Genomic DNA, 26,576 nt, shown 5'->3' on the forward strand with positions numbered 1-26,576 from the left:
CACATCTCAATCCTGTTGTCTCTGAATGAATAATAATTACTTTCATAGACAAGAATACAGAATTTGAAGAAAAACACAAATCATAAAGTAACCTGCCCTGTTCATTTAGTGCCCATACTGAATCGAGCATGTGGTTCGAAATAGTGAAGCACATGGATCAAGTAGGCTCTCTGAAATTCCCATCCAAAACAGCTAGTTACGCGCCAAACGATTTTATTAATAATCTAGTATTTTACCTTCCAGCGGGTAAGCATTGTACAATTAGACACACACTCCGATAAAATTAACCAAAAAACGGTAAGATCGCGCAGATTTGGACTTTTACATATTTGAGGATTATTTTGTAAATTTCACCAAACGTCGGTATTGAGTGATGAAAAGGTAATTTGAAGTATCACAGATTGAAATTCAGTGCAACTCTATAAAAAAGTGTTGTGTTATGAATATGGAAACCCCCAATCATATGGCCATTTTCGGAACGGATGTGATAAATTGGTGCAAGAAAATGATGTTTGGGGTCGTTTCAAATCCAACATTTACATGTTATTGAATATAAGTTTGTGTGAAATATGACGCTCCATTTATGCGCATCTTATATGATCAAAAACCACAAGATTTTTTCGAACTGTGTAATAAAAACTTGCGTAAAATTGATCGTCCGGTAAAAATTTGCATAATTGTTGTAAAATTAAATTCATGTAACAAAATAACGGGGTTATTTCTATTGATTGCCGAAAGTTTTCGTCAAAAAAAAATAACCGAACAACGGAATCAAATCTTAGTGTGTATTTACATAGTTCAATTTGCCCTACACCGCCTTCCTCGGCAAAATCGTCTTCAACTAACAAACTACAAAAATCACTGCGCTGTGATGAAACTACCTACATTACAAAAGAAACGATTACATATTACTTCAACGACCCTTTGTTTTCGACTTGCTTTCAAATAACACCAATTTCCCCATGCTTTTGGCAAGACTCCATTTCAGTATTCCGGAAAGATGACTACGGAGAACGGACTTTCTTTGATGGTCGGTTGCACACAGTGCGGTTAAAGTAATCCAGCGGATGTCTGTTGCCATGATGGCAATGTAATCGCTCCATGTGTGTGCTACTCAACCAATTGTACAATAAATACAGCCACATTTATGGGGTTCAATACATCATCTGGATTCTATTGAGGTTCCTATGCCCGGTGAAAAATGAACGGCGACCCTAGTGATAAATGGGTGACCAATATATTTCATGATGAAAACAAAACAATATGTAAGAGCAATTTACCAATCACCGGCATGGAACGGTTACGGAACAACAACATTCATTGTAAGCAGCAACTCATAAGAAAGGGACACAACGTGTCAAGTTTTTTTTTAAATAACTATTTATTGGAATACGAGTTAAAATTATATTATTGAGATTTAAATTGGGTGTTCAGCCACAAGTGGTGACTTTTCAGCCCTATTATATATATGATTTGGTTATTACCATGAGGATATTATTTGCTTCCGAAATCCTGAGATTTTTTATGTAGGGAAAATTCTAAACCTACTTGTATTGTGTAATGGGGAAAAGGAACTTACATACTAACTTACTAACTAATACAGAGAGCGAATCGATTCAATTGAAGATTGCATCGATTTTTGTCGGAATTTGCTTATAATATTATGTGACATTACATCTAATGGTTCTATATTTGTGAGTCTGTGTAACTCATTTGTACTAAACCCAGGAGGACGCTTCAAAATCATTTTCTGAATTTTATTCTGAATCCTTTGAAGCGTTTTCTTCCTGGTGGAACAACAGCTTGACCAAATTGGTACTGCATAAAGCATGGCTGGTCTGAAAATTTGTTCATAAATTAACAATTTGTTTTTTAGACAGAGCTTAGAATTTCTGTTCATAAGAGGATATAAACATTTAATATATTTATTACACTTTGCCTGGATTCCTTCAATGTGATCCTTGAAAGTGAGTTTTTTGTCATACGTTAAACCTAAGTATTTAGCTTGATCAGACCATGTCAATTCCAAGCCATTCAATTTGAGAATGTGATCATTGTTTGGTTTAAGAAAAGAAGCTCTTGGCTTGTTAGGAAAGATAATTAATTGCGTTTTTGCTGCATTTGGTTTAATTTTCCATTTTGACAGATAATCACTGATAATATTTAAACTCCTTTGTAGGCGACTGCAGATCACTCTTAGATTTGTACCTGTGGCTAACAGACTTGTGTCGTCACAGAATAGCGATTTCTGACAACCAACGGGTAGATTTGGAAGATCAGAAGTGAAAATATTATACAAGATTGGAGCTACGCTCGAACCCTGCGAAACACCGGCTCGTACGGGTAGCAATTCAGATTCACAATTCTAATAGCTAACCTGAAGAGTACGATCAATTAAATAATGTTGAATCATTTTCATCAAATAAATAGGAAACTGGAAATCAGACATTTTTGCTATTAAACCTTTGTGCCAAACACTGTCGAATGCTTTTTCTATGTCTAGAAGAGCAACTCCAGTGGATAACCCAGAAGATTTATTTGCTTTTATCATGTTCGTTCCTCTGACAAGTTGATGAGTAGTTGAATGTTCATGCCGAAATCCAAACTGCTCTGGTAAAAAATTGAATTCTCATTTATATGAGACATCATTCTCAACAAGATAATTTTTTCAAAAAGTTTACTGATAGAAGAAAGTAAACTAATTGGTCGATAACTTGATGTTTCTGCTGGGTTTTTATCAGGTTTGAGAATAGTGTTTTTCCATCTTTTTGGGAAGTAAGCTAATGAAAAACACTTTAACTGAAACATCGGGAAGATTTTTAATAAGCATATTAAAAATTCCATCATTACCAGGAGCCTTCATATTTTTGAGTTTCCTAATAATTGATATAATTTCGTCAAAATTCGTCTTAATAATGTCATCTTGTGATAACACTTGGGTTGAAATATGATCATATTTCAGTGAGACTTCATTTTCAATAGGACTCACAACGTTCAAATTAAAATTGTGTACACTCTCGAACTGCTGAGCAAGTTTTTGAGCTTTTTCGCCATTTGTAAGAAGTATTTGATTTCCTTCCTTGAGAGCAGGAATTGGTTTCTGAGGTTTCTTCAGAACCTTAGAAGGTTTCCTGAAAGGTTTAGAATATGGTTTAATTTGTTCAACTTCTTTAGCGAAATTTTCATTTCGCAAAAGAGTAAATCTATGTTTAATTTCTTTTTGTAAATCCTTAACTATGGATTTCATAGCAGGATCACGAGAACGTTGATATTGTCGTCGACGAACATTCTTCAACCGAATGAACAGTTGAAGATTGTCATCGATGATAAGAGAATTTAATTTAGTTTGAGCTTTGGGAACTGAAAGATTTCTAGCTTCGATAATGTAATGATTCAAATTATCAATTGCTGTGTCGATGTCCGCAGAATTTTTTAAAATTGTTTCATGATCCACATGATTTTCAATGTGAGATCTGTAATCCAACCAATTAGCTCTATGATAGTTGAATATAGAACTAATTGGATTAATTATAGCTTCGTTGGAAAGTCTGAATGTTACAGGAAGATGATCTGAGTCAAAGTCAGCATGTGTAATCGGTTCACTACAAATGTGACTTTGATCTGTTAGAACCATATTAATTGTAGACGGGTTTTTCACGGAAGAGAAACAAGTAGGATTACTGGGATGAAGAACTGTGAAGTATCCAGCTGAGAGTTGCTTATGAAGTATTTTACCATTACTGTTATTTTGCCTACAATTCCACTGGACATGCTTAGCATTTAAGTCCCCTATTACGAAAAATTTCGGTCGATATCTTGTGAGTTTTTGCAAATCGCCTTTAAAGAAATTTAATTGTTCGCCGGTGCACTGGAATGGCAAATATAATCCAGCGATGAAATAAATTCCATGAATGGTTTCGACTTCGATTCCCAAGCTTTCAATAACTTTAGTATTAAAAGAAGGTAAAATTCGATGTTTAATTTGCCGTTGGACAAAAATGGCAACTCCACCACCCATTCCAGTAAACCTGTCAAATCGATAAACCACATAATGTGGATTACTTTTCAATTTGACATTTGGTTTAAGAAAAGTTTCTGTCACAATGGCAATATGAATTTTGTGAACTTTGAGAAAATTATAAAATTCATCTTCACTCGATTTCAAAGATCGAGCATTCCAATTTAAAATATTCAAATAATTATTTAACATCACTGTTAAATTTTAAATTCATTATAACATTATTTGCAAATTTCCATCCGATTTGAAATGCTTCAAAAAGTGATGAAGTCGAATTCATTTGGATGATCATTTGAAAAAGTTGATCTTGTAGGTAGATCATTTTATTTTCAGTTATATCGCCTAAATCAACTTCATTTAAAGAAGCGAATGGCATTGAAGAAATATTTGTAGGTAGACTGCCATTAGAAGAAGATGATTTGGCCGGTCTACCTATTAATAAATTGTTTTCGTTAGAAGATGAACTGCAAGGCGGTCCTGTGTTTTGATTATTTACATTAGAAGAAATAGGTGATAGATTTCTACCTAATATACCAGCATAACTGACATTAGAAGAAGATGATGACGAGGTCGATCTACCTGTCAATAAATTGTTTTCTATAGAAGACGAATTGAAAGACGTACCTGTTTTTGTCGTGAATACGACTTACTTTACTATGGGGCGCCTTTTCAAAATTTACCCTCTGAGAGAGTGATAAGTTTTTGATCGTGAATATCTCCTGTTATATCTAACGAATCAACATAATTCTTGCTACATGCCATCGGAAATATGATCACAATTTTATGCTAAGACTTTCAGTTGTGTGACATATTCTTAAATAGTTCACAATTAAACTTTTCTGAAATGTTTGGTATAAACGAGTATCAAAGAGGATAATTCATATGGCGCGTTTGCCTTTCTCGTATTTTGAAAGCTCATAGCTCAGTGATCTGTAGAAGGATTTATATAATCTAACTACCAATAGAATCGAAAATATTCAACTTGAACGTGTATTACAACAATATTGAAGTTTTCAATAGTACACTATTGAAAAACCTGTTTGATTTAACCCATGACAGCACCAGCCAATCAGAACGCGAGATGTCTGTATCTATACAAGAGCATCCATATAAAAGTTGAATGGTTCACTTTTCCTATCATTTGCTGAGCAACTCTCCCCGAAACAAGACACACGACAGCAACATCGAGGACCTGTCGTCTCATTGTTTCCCGATATGAATGCACGAGACACCGTCAGCACAATGAAACCGAAAAAGGCAGCCAAAAAGTCCAGCAAGGCCCATTGCCGAAACAAGACACACACGAGAACCATCTCAGATCTCAATATTTCCTACCAAAAGATTCAAGATGGGAGTTAAAATAATTTGCACCGTCACTAACACATTCAATTACGAACGGCAATGCGAAAGCGAAAGTGATGATTTTGAACACATCTTTATACTAGTTTACAAATATGCCGTGTGAAACAGAGTTGCCACAGATCAATATGTATTTTTGTCGCGAGTACTTTAGTATGCGGCCGAAAACAAAAATTGTTAGAACAAATGTTTCCACTTGATTTGCGCATGCTACTTTCCAGGCGTATCAGAACTGGCTAAACTTAAAGCAATTCTAAATATTTCTTTATCACAGTGATGTGGTCATCCTGAAAAGGACGGGGTTTTCAACGGATGGCCAGCTGCAGATGGCGAGGGATGATTTTCGTTTTCGTTGTCATGGGCAGCGTTACCGGCCAACTCCAACACTTCGGCAACCAAGTACTCCATCACTGCCGCCAGATAGACCGATGCACCAGCACTGACACGCTCGGCGTAGTTCCCCTTCCGAGGCAAACGATGGATTCTGCCGCCAACTGGGCACTTCAGACCAGCACGGTTTGAGCGGGACTTTGCCTTGCCCTTAATTGTTCCTCCACAGCTCGACGACCCATTCAGTATTACTGGCTGCCGCTCTGCTAACTCTCTCTTTTATATCGTTTCACTGTTTCCCGTTCTGCGTATAGGAAAGGAATTCCAACAAAGGGGAAGTCCTACCGTGCTACCACTAGCACGTATAAAAGGAAATGTGATGTGAGAAATAGCGTCATTTAAGTTAAAGCAGCTACTCTGTACGTACGAGACACCGTCAGAACGATGGCTCCGAAGACAGGTAGAAAAGCAGATTTGTACCGTCACTAACACATTCAATTACGAACGGCAATGCGAAAGCGAAAATGATGATGTTGAACACATCTTTATACTAGTATGGGGTCGTGTGAAAATATGCCTTGCGAAACAGGGTTGCCATATATACAGATTAATCTGTATTATCATTATTATTATTATTATTATTATTATTATTATTATTATTATTATTATTATTATTATTATTATTATTATCATTATTATTATTATTATTATTATTATCATTATTATTATTATCATTATTATTATTATTATTAGAATCACTCTTGCATACCGAAGATCGTAGATACATTTCAGACCAGGCCATTGCAATTGTCTCGTACTGAAATTTCGAGAAGAATCAGATATCTTCGAACTTCATAGCTTCAATAAAAATAAACTACAAATTTGTCGTACCTAGCTTCCTATATTAGCAAATTAAAAAGGAATTGTTTCAAGTTTGGAATATATAGTTGTAGAATAGTAGCTGTTTAATGTAACTAAACTGTACTTTAATGTAGGTGTATCGCTTCAAATTCTATTAGTGAAAAAGAGGAAAGCTTGCACAATTCATACAATCAATCAACTAACTGATATTCGGAAAAGTGATGGGAGCGTGTCAGTTTTTTCGTATTCACGACATCCAGTTATGTCTCTGACATTACTCACCCGCCTTTTTGTTTTAAATTCGAAGAAATAAGTGCCTTAGAAGCATTAGGCGTGACATTTGTAACGGTTTTTTGATTTTCAGGTATATTCTGTAAATTTAAGGTCGTTGATTTGACTTGTTGTCTAAGCGAACGAGCGTTTAAAATTTTTTCCCTGACAGGACATTTCAAATAATTGGATTTATGATTTCCATCCCAATTTGAACATGAAAATTTATCAGTGGTTTCATTCATTGGACAAACTTCTTTCGAATGCGATTTACCACAATTCAAACACCGTATATCCATATGACAATTTTTGGTTCCATGGCCGAAGCCTTGGCAACGACGACATTGCATTAAGTTTGCAATACGATTATGCCGTTTATAATTTTCCCAATGAATTTTAATGTGGGAAATGAAACGTACTTTTTCTAAAGTTTTCAAATTGTTTACATCACTTCGATTGAAGTGTATTAGGTAAAGTTCATGGGAAATTCCAGAGCGTGGTTTAGAAGTACCATTCGCTCTTTTTTTCATAAGTATTACTTGGGAAGGGGCAAAACCAAGCAATTCTTTTAGTTCATTTTTAATTTCATCAATACTTTAATCATTTGATAAGCCTTTTAAGGCAGCCTTGAAGGGTCTGTCTGATTTTATATCATATGAATACAATTTACGAAGTTTCTCGGACAAATATCGAATAAGACGTTCGTAATCTTCCAATCCATCAACCAAGACATGACATTCTCCTCTTCGTCCGATTTGAAATGAGACTTTTACTTCCGGGAGAAAAGTAGAAAGCTCAGTACGGAATGTTTTGAAGTCGGAAATCATCACCGTCACTGGTGGCATAGATTGATGTTTCTTCCCAGAACGACAAGCGTCCATTTTGGGAATTTTTGAAGAATTTTCTTCTATGTCGCTACAATCGGATTCAGGAAGAATCTCGTAAATATTGTTAGACGGCATAGGATCAACGGAAGGGAAATCCGTCCGTTGTCTTTTATTTTTACATTCAGATTCTATAAGATCGTGAATGTTATTAGAAAAATGTTGCATAACGGATTGTGATTTATTCCGTATTGAATTATTTTTAGCCTTAGGCTTGTTGCCTTTCCGGTTGGACGCAGGCATTTTTGAAATGAATGGAATTTTGAATTTTGAATAATAGTTCTTTGAATAGCTAGCCTTAAAAAAGGCTGATTAATTTCTTAGTCACTCTAATATCACTCTTTGTATCACTTAGTCACTCTAATATCACTCTTTGAATAGCCTTCAGAAAGGCTGACTAATTGTTAGTCTTTAAAAAGACTGTTAGTGATTCAGGTAGCCTTGAAAAAGACTGAAGCCTTGAATCAATGAAACTCTAGGTAGCCAGAAAAAATTTCCAGGAGCCAAGAACTATATGCGTGCGGTGCGAACGACTGTTTTTGACGTCGGATCAACGTTGAAGGTATACCGATTTCTCGGTATTTATACAGATATTTGACCTCTATACCGCAATACAGATAGCAAAGACTTGGTATTACATTCATGTAGTGGAATTTGACCTTCTGCTTCAACAGACTTCGCAGCCGATTCAGAGTGTACAGAACCATTGCGTGGCTGGTGCTACGATTCTACTGACACTACGAATCCTTCCAGGTCGGGGTTCGAACATACGATATGTACTTCCAAAATACCGATAATTCACGAATCGTACAGATAAATACCGATTTTCGGATTTAGCTTTGATAGACATGAGAAAAGGTCTGAGTTTTTTTTTTGCTCGCCAAAATGAGCTTTGGTGACATTTTCCTGGTACTTATGTTACGGGATTCTGATACCGATACAGATAGATTTTTGCGCCGAATACAGATTTTTGAAAAATGACCTGACAACGCTGCGTCGGATACGGAGGAATATTCGGCTAAAAACTAATAAATTAATCTTGACGTTGACCGAAGTTGACTGTTCGTCTGAATCGTGTTTAATGTAGGCGTTTCCTGATGAAAACAAACCAATCTCATATGCATTTGTGGTTGTAAGTGAGCTGGCAGAAAATTCAATAGAAGAAGCCCATATCGTTGGATTTATTTAGGAAATATGAACATGATTGAATTTCAAAGTAATTTGTAGGCTATGATATATTAGTTACTTGCTAAACGAATCGACTTCGGCTATACCGGTTCCCAGTTCCCAGTTTCGGAAGTATCGGTAAAAGACTCTAGAACAAAACTCACTCGATTTTCTCATAGATGATTTGATCGACTCTGGCTCAAATAAGAGTTGCTTCAGTCTCATAGGTTGCTGTTTAATAATCCGGTTCCAGATCTATACGGTAAAGCGTGTTTAATCATTTCGTGCGACAATGTAAGATAAAGAAAAATTCTTATTAACTAGACATAACTGTTTACAAATTGAAAACGTTATGTTAGTTCATATCCAATATATTCTTATTTTATTAAAGATGGAAAAAAACTATGGAAAGAATCTTCTAGTGATATTTTTAGAAATATAAGTAATATGAGAAAGGCATCATTACTCCACTAAGTGGATTAAAACAGGTTTTTTAAATGAATTCAGTTCGTTCCGATGGCATGCGTCAAATTGATACATAAAAAATTTTTGTTGCAATGTTTTAAGGGATGGATGCGGGGTAACGTGTCCCCGGTTGGTGGTTCAATACATAGGACGCTGGTCTTGCAAGCCAGCTGTCGTATGTTCGAACCCCGACCTGGAAGGATTCTTATGGCGTTTTTCATTGAGAAACACTGGTGGCGTGGATTGCTCTGGTTTTGCACTTTTGAGCAGAAATGGCAATGAAACACCGTCAAAATATTGCATTTCTGCTCGAAAGTGCAAAATCAGAGCAATCCACGCCACCAGTGTTTTTCAATGAAAAACGGCATTAGTGTAAGTAGGATCCATAGTGTACTAGCCATGCAATGATTCTGAATCGGCTGCGAAGTCTGTTGAAACAGAAAGGCCAAATTCCACGAAAGGAATGTAATTCCAAGACTTTGCTTTGCTTACGGGGTATGTAACACGGTATCTAACTAAAAATCTACTACTTGTCAATAGTAGTAAATCAAGTATTTTTCTGTTATTATATAATTATTATATAACTTACACTATGGAAAATGAATCTATATTATTAAAATACTATTAAGGGATTTTTGCGAGAGATGAATACCACCAAATAATGTTAATATTCGCTCAATATTCGGTTTCTACACGATCTCTAGGCTGATCCAGTTTGGAGAAAAAGTATAAGTACTATCAATCTTCTAGTAGACTTCAACCCCTTTATATCTAAATAGTGACATTCCAATGATAAGTTCTCATGCATTCAAATAAGAATGAGTTCAAAATAAGAATTAAATGTGAAATTTGTTGAAATCGAAATGATTTCATCACTTTATTGGTAAATGGGGTGAAACCTGTGTTTCTATAGCTTAACTAAAGAGAATAACACGAGAGAGTTACATGCGTGACTACCTTCCGCCACCATTATTTCTCACAAATACGAACAAATACTCGTTGAATGCATTGAAAAATATAAAAACATCTTATTTCCCAAGACCCTTAAAAATTGTCCATTGAAATATATGCCCCATCGTGGAAAACATGAAAAATATACATTTTAAAGTACGCGAAGTCACGGTTATCTGATACCTTGATAACTTATACATAAATTTTGTAAGTGAATTCTTAAGCATTTTGCCTCACACAATTCGAGTCATTTTGTTCCTAAAACATGGGCCAATAACATTGACGATTTTGCCATGTAGTTGAAAATACATCGTCTGTATTAGAACTAATTTTAGAAAAGCGAAGCAATGACAAAGATGTTCACTGGTTACTTAATTAAAATCATCTTCCTCACTCTAGAAAATTACAATGGAACGTACATCAAAATTAACATATAACAGAGACATAATTGGTTTTTGATTATTTTCCCAGATATGATTGAACCACCACTACCAAGTATTTATAGTAATCTATTGTCATGACGGAATTTCAGTTTCATTGAAATTTCAGTGAAATAAATTGGTAACTTCTAAGAAAAGCAAGAGGTGCATTTAACCCCATCTTTCCCTGTATGTACTTGTCTACACACTTAAAACCGATTCTCGACCTCGGCATAATGAAATGCCGAATTAGATCGGCAACAAATTTTAACTGATTGTTTAGTAATTCACATGCTCATTGCCGAAATTCGTTACTGTAAAGTTCTGATATCTCGGTAAAGCGCATTTTTTGCCGAAGTTTCGCATAATATGTTGCTGTACTTATCCGTAAACAACAAATATACCGAAATTAGCAAATCCGTTTGCCGAGATTTCGAACGGTGTGTAAGCTTTTACTGAAATTCGGTGCGACATTTGTCATCTAAAGTCACCTATCGATTTTGTACAGCACCGGACGTCGCCATTTCTTATGGAGCTGAAAAATTGCCTAAAACACCACCATACTTCGTTAACAAGTATTTTCAGGGCCACCGAGGGGGAAGGGGGAAAGGAAAGAATCTTCCCAGGCCCGGACTTTTTCAGGGGACCCGGATATTCGAAGATTCAAATTGTTTTTCCATTCTTCATTACAAATCAAAATATCAAAAATCGAAACAAATTTGACTTGCGAATTATTTTTTTTTAGTTTCGATTATAGAGGTTTTTAACCATAATGTCATACGCCTCTTCGAGCCAGAAAAACTTTCTGACCCTATGTGCGGGGTTGGGAATCTACCCAGGTGGTCTGAGTGAAAGGCATCAACTAACCCATCACGCTACCCGAGTCTAACATCAAAATGAGAACAAATTGAAGTCTGATTATGATTTCAAATGACAACACAAAATACAAAGTTAAGTTTCAATGGCAGAATTATTCCTTCAATCCTATGTTGCCTTTTTCAGAATTTGATCTGAGAAATATATTTGACGTCATCGATTTCCTTCTAGATACGTTAAGTATCCAATCCTGTAACAATTTTTGCGTTCAGTTTAAAAAAATGTTTCGATATTTGTAATCATACGACGTCGCTCATTCCAAAGTTTTTAGACTATTATTATCAGTGCATCCAGAAATCGGGGACTGGATGGCGAAAATAATCTACTTGCCAAACCCGTTCTGAAAATACCCATAACTTTATATCCAAATTCATTGTTTACGAAGTTCGAACATCGAACATTGAATTTCTCAGATTTCAGAATCTAGAGCTAATTCTCAATAATACTTTAGTGGCTTAGAGGAGCCACCAAGAAAATATATGTTTTTTTTTTCTTTGTGGTGTCACTATGAGGACGGCTCAGACCGCTCACGGTCCATCTTGCCAGAAAATATATGTTTAATTTGTATATTCCTAAGTAGTTCACAAACTGTGTCGTAGACACTCTTCAAAACAAATCTAATTCCTAGTTATAAATGCTTAGAACTTCATATACTCACTAACGCTAGATACTATGAGAAGTATTTTATCAAGCATCTAATAGATCTTGTAACTTTAATTCACTTTTCCAAAGAAACCGAGATTCTGGTTCTATCTGTGGTCAGAAGCGAGATAATCGTTCATTGTCCCAATTAGTCGAAAAAAACAAATGATCTGGGATACCTTATTGCCGGATTCCTAATTCACGTTCCCTGTGTTGTAGAAGACTTCACTGTAAAACGTTCAGTTTTCAGAGCCTCTAAATTCGTATGAGTGATTACACGTGCGAGTTGTGTGAGATCTAGTAGATAACTCAATTTAATGTTATAATGTTTGAATTCTACAGCTTTGCATATGAGAAGGACAAAGAGAACATTTTTATACTGTGCTCAAACAGCCACACTGCTATTCACGATGGATGCGGGATGGAAGCGAGGCAACGAGTGTGCATTGACAGAAACTACCTGCATACAACTTTGTGAAACAACACTGCTTGTCATATAACTGAACATTTTCCGTCTCCTTGTAGCTAGCACTTGCAGTCCATAGCAATCGCCAAAATTACGCATTCCAAATCACCTAAGTTCGAAACCGGATTCTCTCCGCGGTAGTGTGGGTGATTGCATGAAATGTTTTTTCTTGTATGCGACTAATATGGAGATTGCATAAAATCTTTTTTCTTGCTTGCGAGTAATATCGCCTAAATGTATACTATCCCGGACCTTTTATGTTTGTTCTATTTTTTCTCATGCTCTTGACGTGTCATTTAGAGAAAATCTACATCATATCAAGTTTTCAATGTGCTTTCACTGAGAGCAAAACTAGTTTTCAATTTGATGTCACACAGCATTTTTTTGCTTTCGATTTTGATCTTTTAACGGTTAAAACCACCAAAACGATAGGAAAATAAGCAATCGATATATACGAACAGCACAACATCAAATGGAGTTTTCTTTTTGATCTCACAATCTACTCGGGTATCCCCTCGAATTATTTAGTTAAAACAATATATTTAAAAATCTCTTGATTCGATGATATTCCCATGTTCACAATATTCTTCAATTCTCATGTTTAGGGGCCTGTAATGCTGCAGTCTCCTCGGGCCCGATTTTTCTCTCGGCAAATCTGAGTATTTTAGCGATGCGTAATATAATAAAATTAACAATGGCTCGACTTACACAATCTGGTAAATTTTTTATTAAAAATATAGAAATTGTCTGTAAAATAACTACTGCTAAACTTTCCGTGTACTTCAGGGATATTGTAAAATTCGTTTTGGCCACCCTGTAAGAAACTTCATCTCATATCAATCCGGAATGATGGGTTAAGGACTATTCACACAAACCCGGTCCGGTTCAGTGCCGGCACGACACCGTGCACGAATACTGATATTATTTCTGCATAAAATGTTCAAAACGACGAATGTAACAAAAAGAGATTCTCTTTGTTTACTTTATCTTTCGATTATTGTGAAATATTCCTGCTTTTCTTGGTAATTTCTTTAGTACAGATTAAAAGATGATAGCTTTATATATTGTTATCGGTAAATAATTGGAGGGAAGGATTGCTAAGAGTACCGTAATAATCGAAAGAGAAAGTAAACAAAGAGAATCTCTCATTGTTACATTCGTCGTTTTGAACATTGTATACAGATTTCATTTGTTTTCTATGCGCGCATTCACACCTATCCGGCACCGTGCCGTTTCAGTGCAGCTCGTCGTCAGTGTAGCGGCCGTCCGGCAAACTCAAACTCGTCGTCACCGATATTTTTTATTTTCACTGAAGTCGGTACGACAAGGTTCAGACAAAAACGAAACGAAACGGAACGACAAGGTTCAGACAAAAAATAACTATGACGGCGTATTGAAGGCACTTTCACTGAACCGTCACGAAACTGAAATTTGTGAATAGTCCTTTATCGTTGTTTCTACCTGGCAGCGTTGTCAGGTCATTTTTTCCAAAAATCTGTATTCGACGCAAAAATCTATCTGTACCATATCGGTATCAGAATCCCGTAACATAAGTGCCAGGAAAATGTCACCAAAGCTCATTTTGGCGAGCAAAAAAAAACAAAAAAGGTCACACAGCCACATTTTCTCATGTCTATTCAAGCTAAAACCGAAAATCAGTATTTATCTGCATGATCCGTGAATTATCGGTATTTTGGCAGGTACAATATCTGTATAAATACCGAGAAATCGGTATACCTGGCAACGTTGCTACCTGCCCTCACTTTGCGATCTGTGCTCGGGAACGATTCGACAGATTGACTCTCTGAAAGCGGCGTTAGTGTTGGTAAGGCATTCATTCCTATTTTTACTTTTGCGAAAGACTGTGCTCACTTGCTGTGTGGTGTTTTGTTTACAATAAGAGAAATGTTATAGTCTAACGGCAGATTTGGTGTAAATTTTTGATAGACGCACGGTGTAGTAACGAAGCGGAATGAAGAGAGCAATCATTTTTTGCTGCGGTGCTTCCAGGAACCACCTGCACATCGGAACCGGTGCCGTATAGAAGGATAAGAATTTGTTTACCTACCAAAACCAAAAAGCAGAGAGAGAGAGAAACAAAGATCCGTCATATACTGTTTGGTATGAGCGCATCAGGTTATAAACGTTGGATTACAGTTGTGTTGGTGCCATCTGAACGAAAATCTCAATGATTACCGGCGTTTTCGCTTTTCATCAAAACATAACTGCTGAGAATTCGAGTTTGACTAATTCAAGTAGATTTAGCTACAAATTTACTTAGTTCATAAGTTACGTGTGATGAACCATCAAGTCAGAAGATTTGACCCAACAAGTTCAATGAATATGAATATGAATATAGTGTGAATCGAAACTCCGAAAACGGATATCATTACAAAAAAATTGATTAAAATAGTTTCTAGCATACAATGGCAGATTATCTAGAGGATGTCTATGATGAAAACGAATATATGTATGACTTATTGTACGATGCAGATGAAACAACTGCACGGCGCTACGAATCAAGTGAATGGATTGATACGTATGAAAATTGCGTGATACCTTCTTTACAGCAGGTATTAAAATTTCTGATTCAATTTGTCATCGTTAATATGTTATTTTGCATGGGCTCTAAACTTCAAGCTCGTTTTGTACCCTCACACTGTTCGATCACTCATCTTCTTAGTTTAGGATGCGGACTTTATTTGCTGTCCGAAACTGTTGAATACGGTTTTTGGTATCTGTTTCAACTATTTCTGTCCAGTTATTTCTTATTTAAAATATCTCACATCGGCGAACGCTGGTTGCGGTTTGAGTTCGTCATCAGCGCCTACTGCATATTGTTTTTGATCATATGTGAAATTTTTGAAAGCGACTTGAAGCTGTGGCACCACATCCGAGGAATTTTAATGATTGCGGTTATGAAAATTATTTCCTTAGCACTAGACATGAAAAGTAAACACCATATCAAAGAACAGTTTGGTATTCTTTCATTTTTAGGATATATTTGTAGCCCCGCAAATTGCATCTTCGGACCATGGACTTCTTTCAGCGAATACTTAAATTGTATTGCGAAAGCTAATAAATATTTCAAGTTTGATATTTCTTACACCGCACAAATAGTCCTGAACATGGCATGTTCTGCATTGAGCATGTTGTTGGCCAACTGCGCATATACTTTGCTCATATCGGATTACTCCTGGAAATGGGTGGCTGCCTACGGAGCTGCACTTTCTTTCCGAACGAGCCAATATTTTGTATCCTTTTTGTCACAAGCTACTATGGTTTCAGCTGGTCATGTCATTTCAGGTTCAAAATCAACAAAGAGCAGACAGGCTCAATTGTTCGGTTACATTGTAACCTCTCCGTGGAATATTGAGCTTCCAAGATCGTTGGTGCACGTTGTAGTGGCTTGGAATGTGCCTACGCACGAGTTCCTGAAGCAATACGTTTTTCGTATCCTCAAACCGTACGGCCCGTTCTTGGCTGTGTTTCTCACCTATGTAGTTTCCTCGATTCTACACGGATTGAATTTTCAACTTTGGGCTACTTTGTTGACAATCGGCATTTGGAGTTACGTGGAATACAATCTACGAAGAAAACTAGCTGACATATTTTCAGCTTGTGTTGCCGTGAAGAAATGCCCAGTTCCGTGTAAGAAGCACAGCAAGAGCAAAAATACTCTATTTTCGATGACAGTAAACTTTCTGTTCTCTCTACTGTGTGTCATCAATTTGGCATACCTGGGAACCGTATTCGATGCTTCTAGTCAACTTCAGGCCGAAGGTTTTTCATTAACGGAAGCCTTCGGAAAATGGAAGAATCTTGGTTACGTTTCGCATTGGTTATTGCTGCTGGGAGCACTTATCAATGTAGTAATATAATATATAGTAAACAGTACTCCTTCCGTGGTAAAACTAAACGGTTGCTTAAGTTTTTCGCTTATATTTATAGGTAATCAATACTCTTTGATGTGTGTGAACAATTGTATTCTCTTAAGAATCATCGGACTAAGTCTAAGAGTATAAGTGATTTTTTCCTGCGAAGAAAGGATTTATCCAAAGAAGATTCTAGGAACGAAAATACGTAGAACAAGTTGTTCCGGCATTATTTCAATAATCCAACCAGATAAGTTTGAAAATAACAAAGGCTTTGCTAAATATTCTGAAAATCTAGATTTTTTACACTTCCTAAGAGAATAAATATAAACAACATTCGAAAAGTATAATGCCAATGAAATGTTAATTTGAGAAAGGAGCTAAGATACAACCAATATAAATAAAATTAAATAAAAGGGTACTTAAAAATTAAGTAAAATTCAAAGTGTTATAAGATGTAGGAAAACAGTATTGTGTAGAGTAAGTGGTAAATTTTGCAAACGACAATAAAATTAAAACTGTACATAAATAAAATGCGTATATTTTCAAATGTATAAAACAACAAAAAAAATATTGTTTTAAGTTTTGTGTGTGCGAGAACTAAAAAGAAAATATATCTTCGCTCAATTAAAACAGGAAAAAACAATACAGGAAAAGTATTGAAACAATAATTTAAATTAATACGAACATTCTTTCAGCCATGGAAACTAAAAGTTATGTGTTGGATTTTCACGTTGGTCTTGACAGATTGCTCTATGATGACATCGTATTTTGTGTTGAATAGCTAATTGTAATTAAGATTAAGATATTATTAAAGAAGCTTCAATTACCTAATCAACTACAAGTACGATGATATCATAGAGCAATCGGCCGAGATTGACGTAAAAATACAACACATAACTTTCAGTTCAGGATCCCGGGTCGGTGGCACTGAGTCGGCAGAACAGACGTCTTTTTTTCGAGTCACGAACTGGAAGAATTCGTAGTGTCAGCAGGATTGTAGCTGTAGCCAAAACGTTATCCTGTACACCCATGTTTCGGTTGTGAAGTCATTTGACACAGAATGACAAGTTTCGCTGTAGAATATAGAACGTAGTGCAATCATTCACATGAATGTAGGATAATGAAATGAGGAATTGTTGATGGTTCACATACTTAACGGAAGGACGATAATTTTTGAGACTCTTCAATATAAGGAATTCGGTTCAAACGTTTCCAAACTCTAACTCAAAATACACTGTAAAGCATGGAAAACGTTCTGTTAGTTCAGTTAATCACTGCGTTATTTTGCCAATTACTTATCAGGAATCAGAAATAATTGGCTCAAGTGGCACGTTCCCATAGTTATTTGATGATTTATTCCTTGCCGTGGCTTCTCATCAATTTCTTGATGGAAAGGGAAGGATGAAAGAAACATGGAACGGAGTTGTGAAGTGGGTTAGGTGAGAAAACAGCGATAAACATAAAGAAACAAATCGTTCTGTATCCTCGAAAGGATGCTGAACGATCTGCAGGTGCCAAAAGGCATAACTAATAGAACCTCCAACCCCTGAAAATAAAAGCCAAACAATCTGCAAATCTCATTAACGTCAATACAGAAAGGATTCATTCACTTCAGGAGGAACGAAGACCCCTCTGACTATAGCTCTTTACCACATTGGATGAAAAACGATAGAAAATCCTTTAATTTTAGCAACCCATACACAGACTCAACCATGTATAGAGAACCGAAAATTCGGATACGTAGTTGCATCGAAGCGGGATAGTTACATATCAGATGATATGAAGTACCGTAATCGCATTCACACAAATCACACGAATAATACGCAGCATGCTGAATAGTAGCCATGTGATAATTGAGTTTGCAATGTCCAATCAGAGCTCTGACCAGAATACTGCAATGATGTTTGGAAAAATTCAGTAGACATTTTGACATTTTCAGATTCAAATCTGGTAAAATAGCTTCTGTCTGAGCGCAAGTTTGAGGGCTGCGCCAGTAGCTGACATGTTTGGATGCTGCCCAAGAACGAATCTTGTGCTTTATCCAACTAATTGAAAGTAGTGAAGCTGGTTTAGGACCAACGAAATCATTCGTTGCACCAGCTTTAGCCAACTCATCAGCCCATTCATTTCCAGTAATACCAGAATAGCCGGGTACCCATAAGAAGTTGACAGTAGTTAAAATGCTGAGGTTTTCAACCGTGAATCATTTGAACTGAGTGCTTTTAGAGCTGCCTAACTGTCGGAACAAAAATAAATTCGTTTACCACAGATTTCCTGCTGAAGTGCCGATTGTATTCCACACAGAATCACGTAGATTTCTGCTTGAAACACAGTACCGTATCTACCAAGTGAATGAGACTGCTCTAGCCTCATTTCACGACAGTAGACACCAGCACCAGCACCAGCACGACCATTCAACAGAGAACCGTCCGTTTAATAAACTACGTGTTCATCAAGTTGTCGTTCCAAATAACCAGACAACCATTCCTCACGAAGAAGATATCTCACATTGAATGTTTTGGAACACATGTAGTGGTTTAATACACAGTAGCGCCTCTAGAGCAGCAGAAGGAGTTGTCGTGAATGCTCCTGTCATCGCCATTAGGACCATCCTTTGGAAATGATTTAGATTTGACTGAACTGTCGCAACTTTTCCTTTCTGCAACCATACAAGACATTCATATTCTAAAAATGGTCTAACGATAATTGCATAGATCCATTGAATGTTTTCTAATCTCTGCTTGCCGAAGCCATGAATAAAGAAGTCGATTGCTAAGCACTGCGTGTATCCAATTTGGGATACTTGAAGGTATGCCATGACCACGGGCTGCTTCCAAAATTGAATTGAAAGACACGTTATCAAAGGCACCTTCAATATCTAGAAAAAATTCCCAAGCAAGATTGGTTTTGTGACAAAGCCTTTTCAATGTTGTACACAACATCATGTTAAATGGTTGTAGTGGACTTTCCACCCTGCGGATGCACGTCCAAACTAACATTCCTGATATAGTGATGAACTATTTATTCCACTGTTTTAAGAAGAAATAAGCTAAGACTGATAAGCCTGGAACTATTTGCTTCCGCATAAATGTCGCGACCGCCTTCGGGAATAAATTTGACAATTATTTCCTGCCAAGCTCTTGGAATATATTCTGTCGCAAGACTGAAAGTAAGTATTTTTCTTTAAAACATGTTTGGAATGTTCATACACTTTCTGCAGTAAAACTGGGAAAACTCCATCCTTTCCAGGAGACTTGTACGGAGCAAAACTCTCAACTGCCCATTTGACCGATTCAATCGTCACTCGCAAAGTGCCCAAGAATCGTAACTACCCGAAAAAGTCTCAGGAATACCTGTCGGTGATGGCTCCATAGATCCTGGAAAGTGAGTACATCATCTTTATCAGACAAGTACTCACCATCTGAAGTTCTTGAAAAATATGCAAAATATGTAAAAACTCTTCGAAACTGTGGTAAAAATAGTTTTTCGGTCGCACCTATCATAAAACAGCTTCAAATTTTATCAACCGCAAGGCCGTATTTTATCAATATCACATACCAGTAGCAGACATCCGTAACCGTTTTGTTTTTTTTATAGCGTGTACGAAATAGAACATAGCACGCATCGTTCGTTTTGTGTTTTCTTCTTCCACCGTACCACCACGTACCGTTGTTGTACATATTGTCATTCTATATGTCGATTTGACAATTTTGACACTCATAGTGGAATGAAAACTAAACCGTCTTTAAGAAAGAAATTATAGTTACTTTTGGATTCCACTATGAAAAAACCTATTTCGTTATAATACTAACGTAATAGTGAACGACCAGATACCGGTATTTCGAAACGCTTTTTGCATTGTTCATCAGTTGCTTTATAAATCTGTTAGAAAAATTTATCAGACAGTTTAATGGGATTTGTACCTGTTCTTAGTTTGTGAAAATCGGTTCAGCCATCTCCAAAAAAAGGGAATGCATATTTCTTTCACTTTTATGGTGCATATCATCCTATATCTCCGGAACCGGAAATCGGATCGGGATGGTATTCAATAGCAGGCTATGGAACAATGATGCCTTCATTTGAATATTAGTTTATGAAAATCGGTTCAGCCATCTCCAAGAAAAGGGACTGACCAAATTGATCAAATCCTTTTTTCGGTATTTACCACAATGATTTTTAAGGTAAATAACTGCTCATTAGTTTCATCAGCATTTATGAAGTCTAGCTAATTTCTATTATACTTTCAGATCTAATATTAGTACAGAGCAGGAGTATGTTTTATAAGTAAATGTAGCAAATAGGGGAGACCGGGGCTAGTTGGCCGAGTTTCGCTTTCGGAATTTCTGTACGCTTTCTGGTTAGATATTTTGATAAACGCTTTGCTCTGTCATGAAGATACACCTTTTGAGCACATGTGTGAGGTAGGCTGGCCGAGTTTTAAAAATATGTGAAACACATCAATTGTATCAATAAACATTTTCATTAGTTAAAAAAGTCTGTATGCGTCATTTTTACAATGTAAGTACGTGAAAAACTCCCTTTTTTGGTTTTTGAATTGTTCAAGCCATTAGGTTGTATTCTGGCAACCACAGAAAGCGGATTTCCAACATCTCTTTCTACCACCCGTTGTTTCTTATCACTGTTTCGTAGTAGCTTGTCGTTGGCTTCAGGTAGAAATTATCAGAGATCGGAAAAAATCGGTCATGTATATTCACCACTCATGATCACCAGTGTACAATATAGCGAGATGAGTCAGTTGAAATAAATCTAGCGTAGAAGAAGCATCACACCAATTTACTTAAAATAAACCAATTGAGCACTAATTAAATCGCGCACAATTTTGGTCCTTCAAAAAGTCTTTCTTTTTCCGTGGAACAGAATCTTTTTAAATATTCTGGAATTAGTTTCTACCGCATTTGTGAACTTTTCCAATTTCCTTTCTTCTTTTTCCTCCACCAGCGTTCGCGCTTACGCTTGGTTAAATTTTTTACTTCTCCAATGCTTCTTCTATAAGATAATTGTTGAAATTTTGGATTAATTCGGGATTCAGCCTTGGGGAGAGGTCTATTATTTGCAAGATGGCTTTCATCTGCAGCAGATTCTATAATGATGAACGAGTTTTGTTCGGGGTTGGGGCAATCTGTGAGAAATCCTGTCAGAAACTCTAAATGCTAAAAGTTTTGATGGCAGTTGATGCACAAAATATTGGATCCTCAATTTCCAACTTTTAATGATTCTAATCTCTTATTTCTATTTGTCAATGATTTTAATTTATTTCCATTACTTATTTCTCATGCATATTTCTCCTTATGGTCATCAATATAAACATACAATCCAATTCCGTCCAAAAAAAGGATAACATTTCACGAATATCCAATATGCACTTTACTCTAAGCAAAAACTACAACTCGGCCAACCAATCCCGCACAAAACTTGGCCAACCTGCGCCAATGAATGTTTTCGAGAACAATCACAATTAACAAAAATAAAAGTAAGGTTATACTGAAAACCAATATGCCATTTCGTAAAGTTTTGAATACCCTTTCCAATGGTAGTAAAGCAAAGCCTTGGTACTACATTCCTGTAGTGGAATTCGACCTTCTGTTTCAACAGACTTCGCAGCCGATTCAGTGTGTACAGAACCATTGCTGGTGCTACGATTCTACTGACACTACGAATCCTTCCAAGTCGGGGCTCGAACATACGACAACTGGTTTGTAAGACCAGTGCCCTATGCATTGAACCGCCAACCCGGGACCCTTTCCAATGGTACCATGTTTTTAAAGATAAAATATAAATTGATGCGCGTTACACGTATTACATTACAAAAACAAAAATTTACTAACCATTGCCGAAAAAAAACGTGCTCCTGCACAAACGATAACACAGAAACACCTAAAAATACGTCGGTACATGGGTGACCTAATGCTCCATCAAAATGTCGCCACTGCGCACAATAGCCTTTTCAGAAAAACTGCTCTGCCAAACGGCCGTTCGGCCAACTAGCCCCGGTCTCTCCTATTATTGAGTTTACTAAATTGCTATACGAAACCAACCCTTAACAATTTTTTTTGCATGACCAATCGGTATTACGCGAATTCTGTGTATCAAAATACGAAACTGAAACACAATTACATTTTTCTTTTCTTACAGTTCAAAAAGTAAATCCCCTAGATTATGTTCCAGCACATCACTCTTCTAAAGAAACATCAAAAATTGTCGTCAATCGCAATACATGCATCTCAACCCGTAGAATGATACCAAAATTATTCTATAGCATCTACAAAAAAGTCACGTAGGGATTACGTGATTCAAATTTAGACTAAGAGTTTATGAGTTCATTTTGTGCCACCTATACTCACATAAGATTTACAAGAAAAGTTATATGGATTAAAATCACATACGTTTTCACATAGCATTGAAGTGAGGATTTTTCTGAGTGTGGTTACACGACTCAAAGCGTTCGTAACTGAGACCAAAAGTTTACAAGACAAACGAAGAATAAGTAAAGTAAATTCTATGAACTATAAAGTTCAAAGCAAATTCCTTACTTCAACAGAAATCTTGTTCAAGAAGCCAGGTCAGAATTACTATTCTCCCAAAAAAAATGAACATTGTCTATTGAAATTCATTGGTAATACGAAACCGGATCGAACTGTTCTTGCAACAAGTGGTTTTTGAGAAAAAGTGTTTCCGGTAGCTAGCGATCGACTGTGGAAAATGCGGTAGAATCTCCAACATGCACCAAAATAACATTATTCCCTTTTATTTTCCCATCTGTCACACCAAACCGGATAGCATGACTAAATTTGGGGAAGATGAACTAGAAACAGAAAACTTGTTTTCTGTTTATAGAGCCTTACATTTGTCTCGCTCGGACACACTTCATACCTTCAACGCCATTCGGCTGGTGCCGGAGAGGAGGTTCATTCCGGTTTCAGTTTTTTCTCTTCATAATTCCCCCTCTATTTGCGTAGTCTTTTGATTTGCAAACGAGACATGTTGCTGCGCTTTTTTCGTCTCGACGATGCTTCAGTCCCCGCACGAGAAAATCGGTCTGTTTATAATATTACATCTGAACTAAATAGCAATCAAACAGAGCTCCACGCTTCCGGCAAATGTGTGAAGCACTTCTGCTGCTCTTGGCTGCCAACGAAGAGTGGCGGCAAAATGCGTTGGTTGCCGTTTAAGGAGAAGGAAAACTTCCCTTTTATGCTCTGTGAACTGTTTCTGAGATATCATTTGCTGTTTCCTTTGATTCTCGATGCCAAGGGTTTGTTCTCGGGCAAGTGAAAAAAATATATAAACAAGACGAAGCGAAAGCTGAATTCAAGTGCAAGTGACGTGAGCGAACCGAACCGACAACCGACCGACCAACCAACCAACCAACTGACTCGCAGTGTCTTCACTAGGAATTAAAAGCCGTTAAGAGCCTTTCGACACAGAGTTCCTCAAACGACACTGGGTCGACTAAAAGCAGTATGACCGTTTCTGTCAGAACTTGGATCCGAACCAAGTAGTTATAATTGTCGTGGTTTCCCATTGATGGATAAATGCTAGATAAAAAAATATTTCCCAGAGTTAGAATCCTGAGAAACAGTGCAATAGTAGTTACCGACAACCAACAATAGTGGTCCTGCCTTTGCCGGGAATAGGAAACTAATCAGTTTCTGTAGAACATCATCGTAAGACTGACAGCAGCTTATTCTACTCCGATGCAACAAACCGCAAATCCACCGTAATTCATTCGTCCAATGTTCTTTTCTCCTCAAGAATCATGGTGTTGCCTTGGCTGCATTCTCCTGTGTACGATAGAAGCGCAGGATGCAAGCTTTCTTCGAATCCTTAATTGAATTACTTTACCATTCTCCCCACAATCCGTGTCGTGTCGTTGCTGGGAAGGATGTTTTGTTGGTTGGTTGGTTAGCAATCGATACCAAGGCACGTGGCGCTGGTCCCAACCATCCAACTTCCCGGACATTGTGCTATCCTGGCTGGCTGACTCTCTACGGTGACGACAACGTCAACGACGAAAACATCAACAGGTAGCTCGAAGAAAACAAGTCTCTTGAAAGAAACCCACCGAATCTGGAAGCGTCTTAATTCAATGTACGCTCGCAGATGACGGTGTGTCACGGTACGAACGCATCCTTAGTACATACTTTTATAGCATCCTAATGTGGTGTTGGTAGCGTAAACAGCCTGCAGACATCGCGGCCGCTTTCGGTTTCTCGGTAATAAGGAAATTTGTAAAACAACTTTAGCTCATTCCCGCTGGGTTACAATTGTGACAGTGCGGTAATGAGTTTTCCGGTCGGTGGGATAGGAATATGTGTTTTAAAAGATGTATTCTGCCAGAGACAAAAAAAACCGGCACCAAGTTGACCAAAACTTTACTTCTTAAGCGGTTTACTAGTTGGGTAAAAGCAAAGACATCATATTAACAAGATATCCAGCTCTCACATTTCCCAAACAAATTATTGGCACCATTCTTTTTTGCGAGCATGGCGACCTCAAGCGAGTCTGCATCGAATCTCGTACATAGAAGCAGGGGGAAGAAATGTCAAATTCGTGTGCGCCAAAATAGCAGCACTGCGCACCCATACAATTGACATGATATGTTGAATGTGATGCCGTGCGATGGCGTTGCTGAACTGAAGATTTATTTCCCTCAAAGCTGACAGGGTCTGGTAACCTCTTTAGCATAATGTCAAATTTCGGCACGCAGATTTTGTTTATGTCGTTTTCGCTTGAGAAAACTGAAACTGGCCCAGGGTAGTTTAATCAAACAAACACTTTTCTCGAAACTGGGTTGATTTCGCACTTAGAAACGAAGGTTTGAGCAAACCTGATATAAAAACCAGGTTCGAAACTGAATCGATTTCCAGTTCAATAAGGTTTAAAATAGGTTCGAAATAAGTAAGAAGTAATATTATGGGACTAGTGCTCTCCTAATTATACCAATAAAAGTTGAATCCGAGAGATTATTGATGCCCGATGAAGTCCAGGGCGGCAGAAAAAAATAAATGAATTTGTGTTGGACGACAGGAAAATGAAGAGGCATGAGCTTGTTGATGCCGCGAGGATTAGTACTGAGAGCACACACTACACATTTGGAATGAGATTTTGTAGATATCGCGAACGCGAGCACACTTTGGAAGCAAGTTTGACAATGCTGATACCGAAAAGAGTGGACTTTTCATGTCGATCGGAAATAGTTAGTGAAATCTAGATCCACTATCACTCGCCAGAAAACAGAATTAGGAGCCGATAATGTACTGAAATCGGTACGACAGCTCCGAAGTTGGACCGAAAAGTGGGATTTAGTGATTTTCAAGGCATACTTCACGTGGACTACCTTGATCTCAGTTCGGGTTTGGATCTCATCCTAGTCAGTCGACAAACAAAACCGCTTACGTTGGGGACAGAAGAAACCAAGTACAGTATTGTGTAGTGAACAGAAGACCTCGAAAATGAGTGAACCAAACGAACAAAAGCTACCGCCGGTACGAAAGAATACAATTATTGTTGACTTCAGACAGTGCAAAATTCGACCTTCGATACGAGAACTTGAAGGTTTGCTTAAGGAGCAAATGCATCTTGACATTAAACGTGTGCATTTACTTCAATGCAATAAGACCAATAATGTTGTTTATATCCAGTTCTACAAAGAGTTGGATGCAATTCAATTCGCTAAAGACAATAATAATGTGCACTATGTGGAGCATGAAAATATCAAGTACAACATTCCAGTATATATGGAAGATAGTGCTATAGAAGTGCGTGTGCATGATCTTCCCTCAAGCGTCATCGATCCTTATATTCGCAAAACCATGTCCCAATACGGAGAGATTCTCTCTATCGAAATAGAAAAGTGGAAGAATTTTTTCCCCGGTATTCTAAATGGCGTACGTTTATTACGCATACACTTGAAGAAGGCTATAACTTCTTATGTGATTTTCGGTCAAGATACAAGAATTCCGTGCAAAT

At 37.1% G+C, this 26,576-nt stretch overlaps 2 protein-coding genes across 18 annotated transcripts in view; one reads left to right on the forward strand and one right to left on the reverse strand.

Annotated features, from left to right (window-relative positions):
• LOC131425391 (sex determination protein fruitless) overlaps positions 1 to 26,576 on the reverse strand; it is a 761,905-nt gene that overhangs the window by 517,359 nt on the left and 217,970 nt on the right. The gene's annotated exons all lie outside the window — the stretch shown is intronic.
• On the forward strand, positions 14,275 to 17,200 carry LOC131425394 (protein-serine O-palmitoleoyltransferase porcupine). Its single transcript, XM_058587260.1, has one exon. It carries the CDS (start codon positions 15,135 to 15,137, stop codon positions 16,587 to 16,589), a length of 1,455 nt encoding a protein of 484 aa, XP_058443243.1. The 5' UTR covers positions 14,275 to 15,134; the 3' UTR covers positions 16,590 to 17,200.

Source organism: Malaya genurostris, chromosome 1, assembly GCF_030247185.1.
Source record: "Malaya genurostris strain Urasoe2022 chromosome 1, Malgen_1.1, whole genome shotgun sequence".
NCBI lineage: Eukaryota > Metazoa > Arthropoda > Insecta > Diptera > Culicidae > Malaya > Malaya genurostris.

Coding starts and splice junctions, on each gene's coding strand:
- LOC131425394 (XM_058587260.1), top strand. CDS start 15,135: ATGGCAGATTATCTAGAGGATGTCTATGATGAAAACGAATATATGTAT.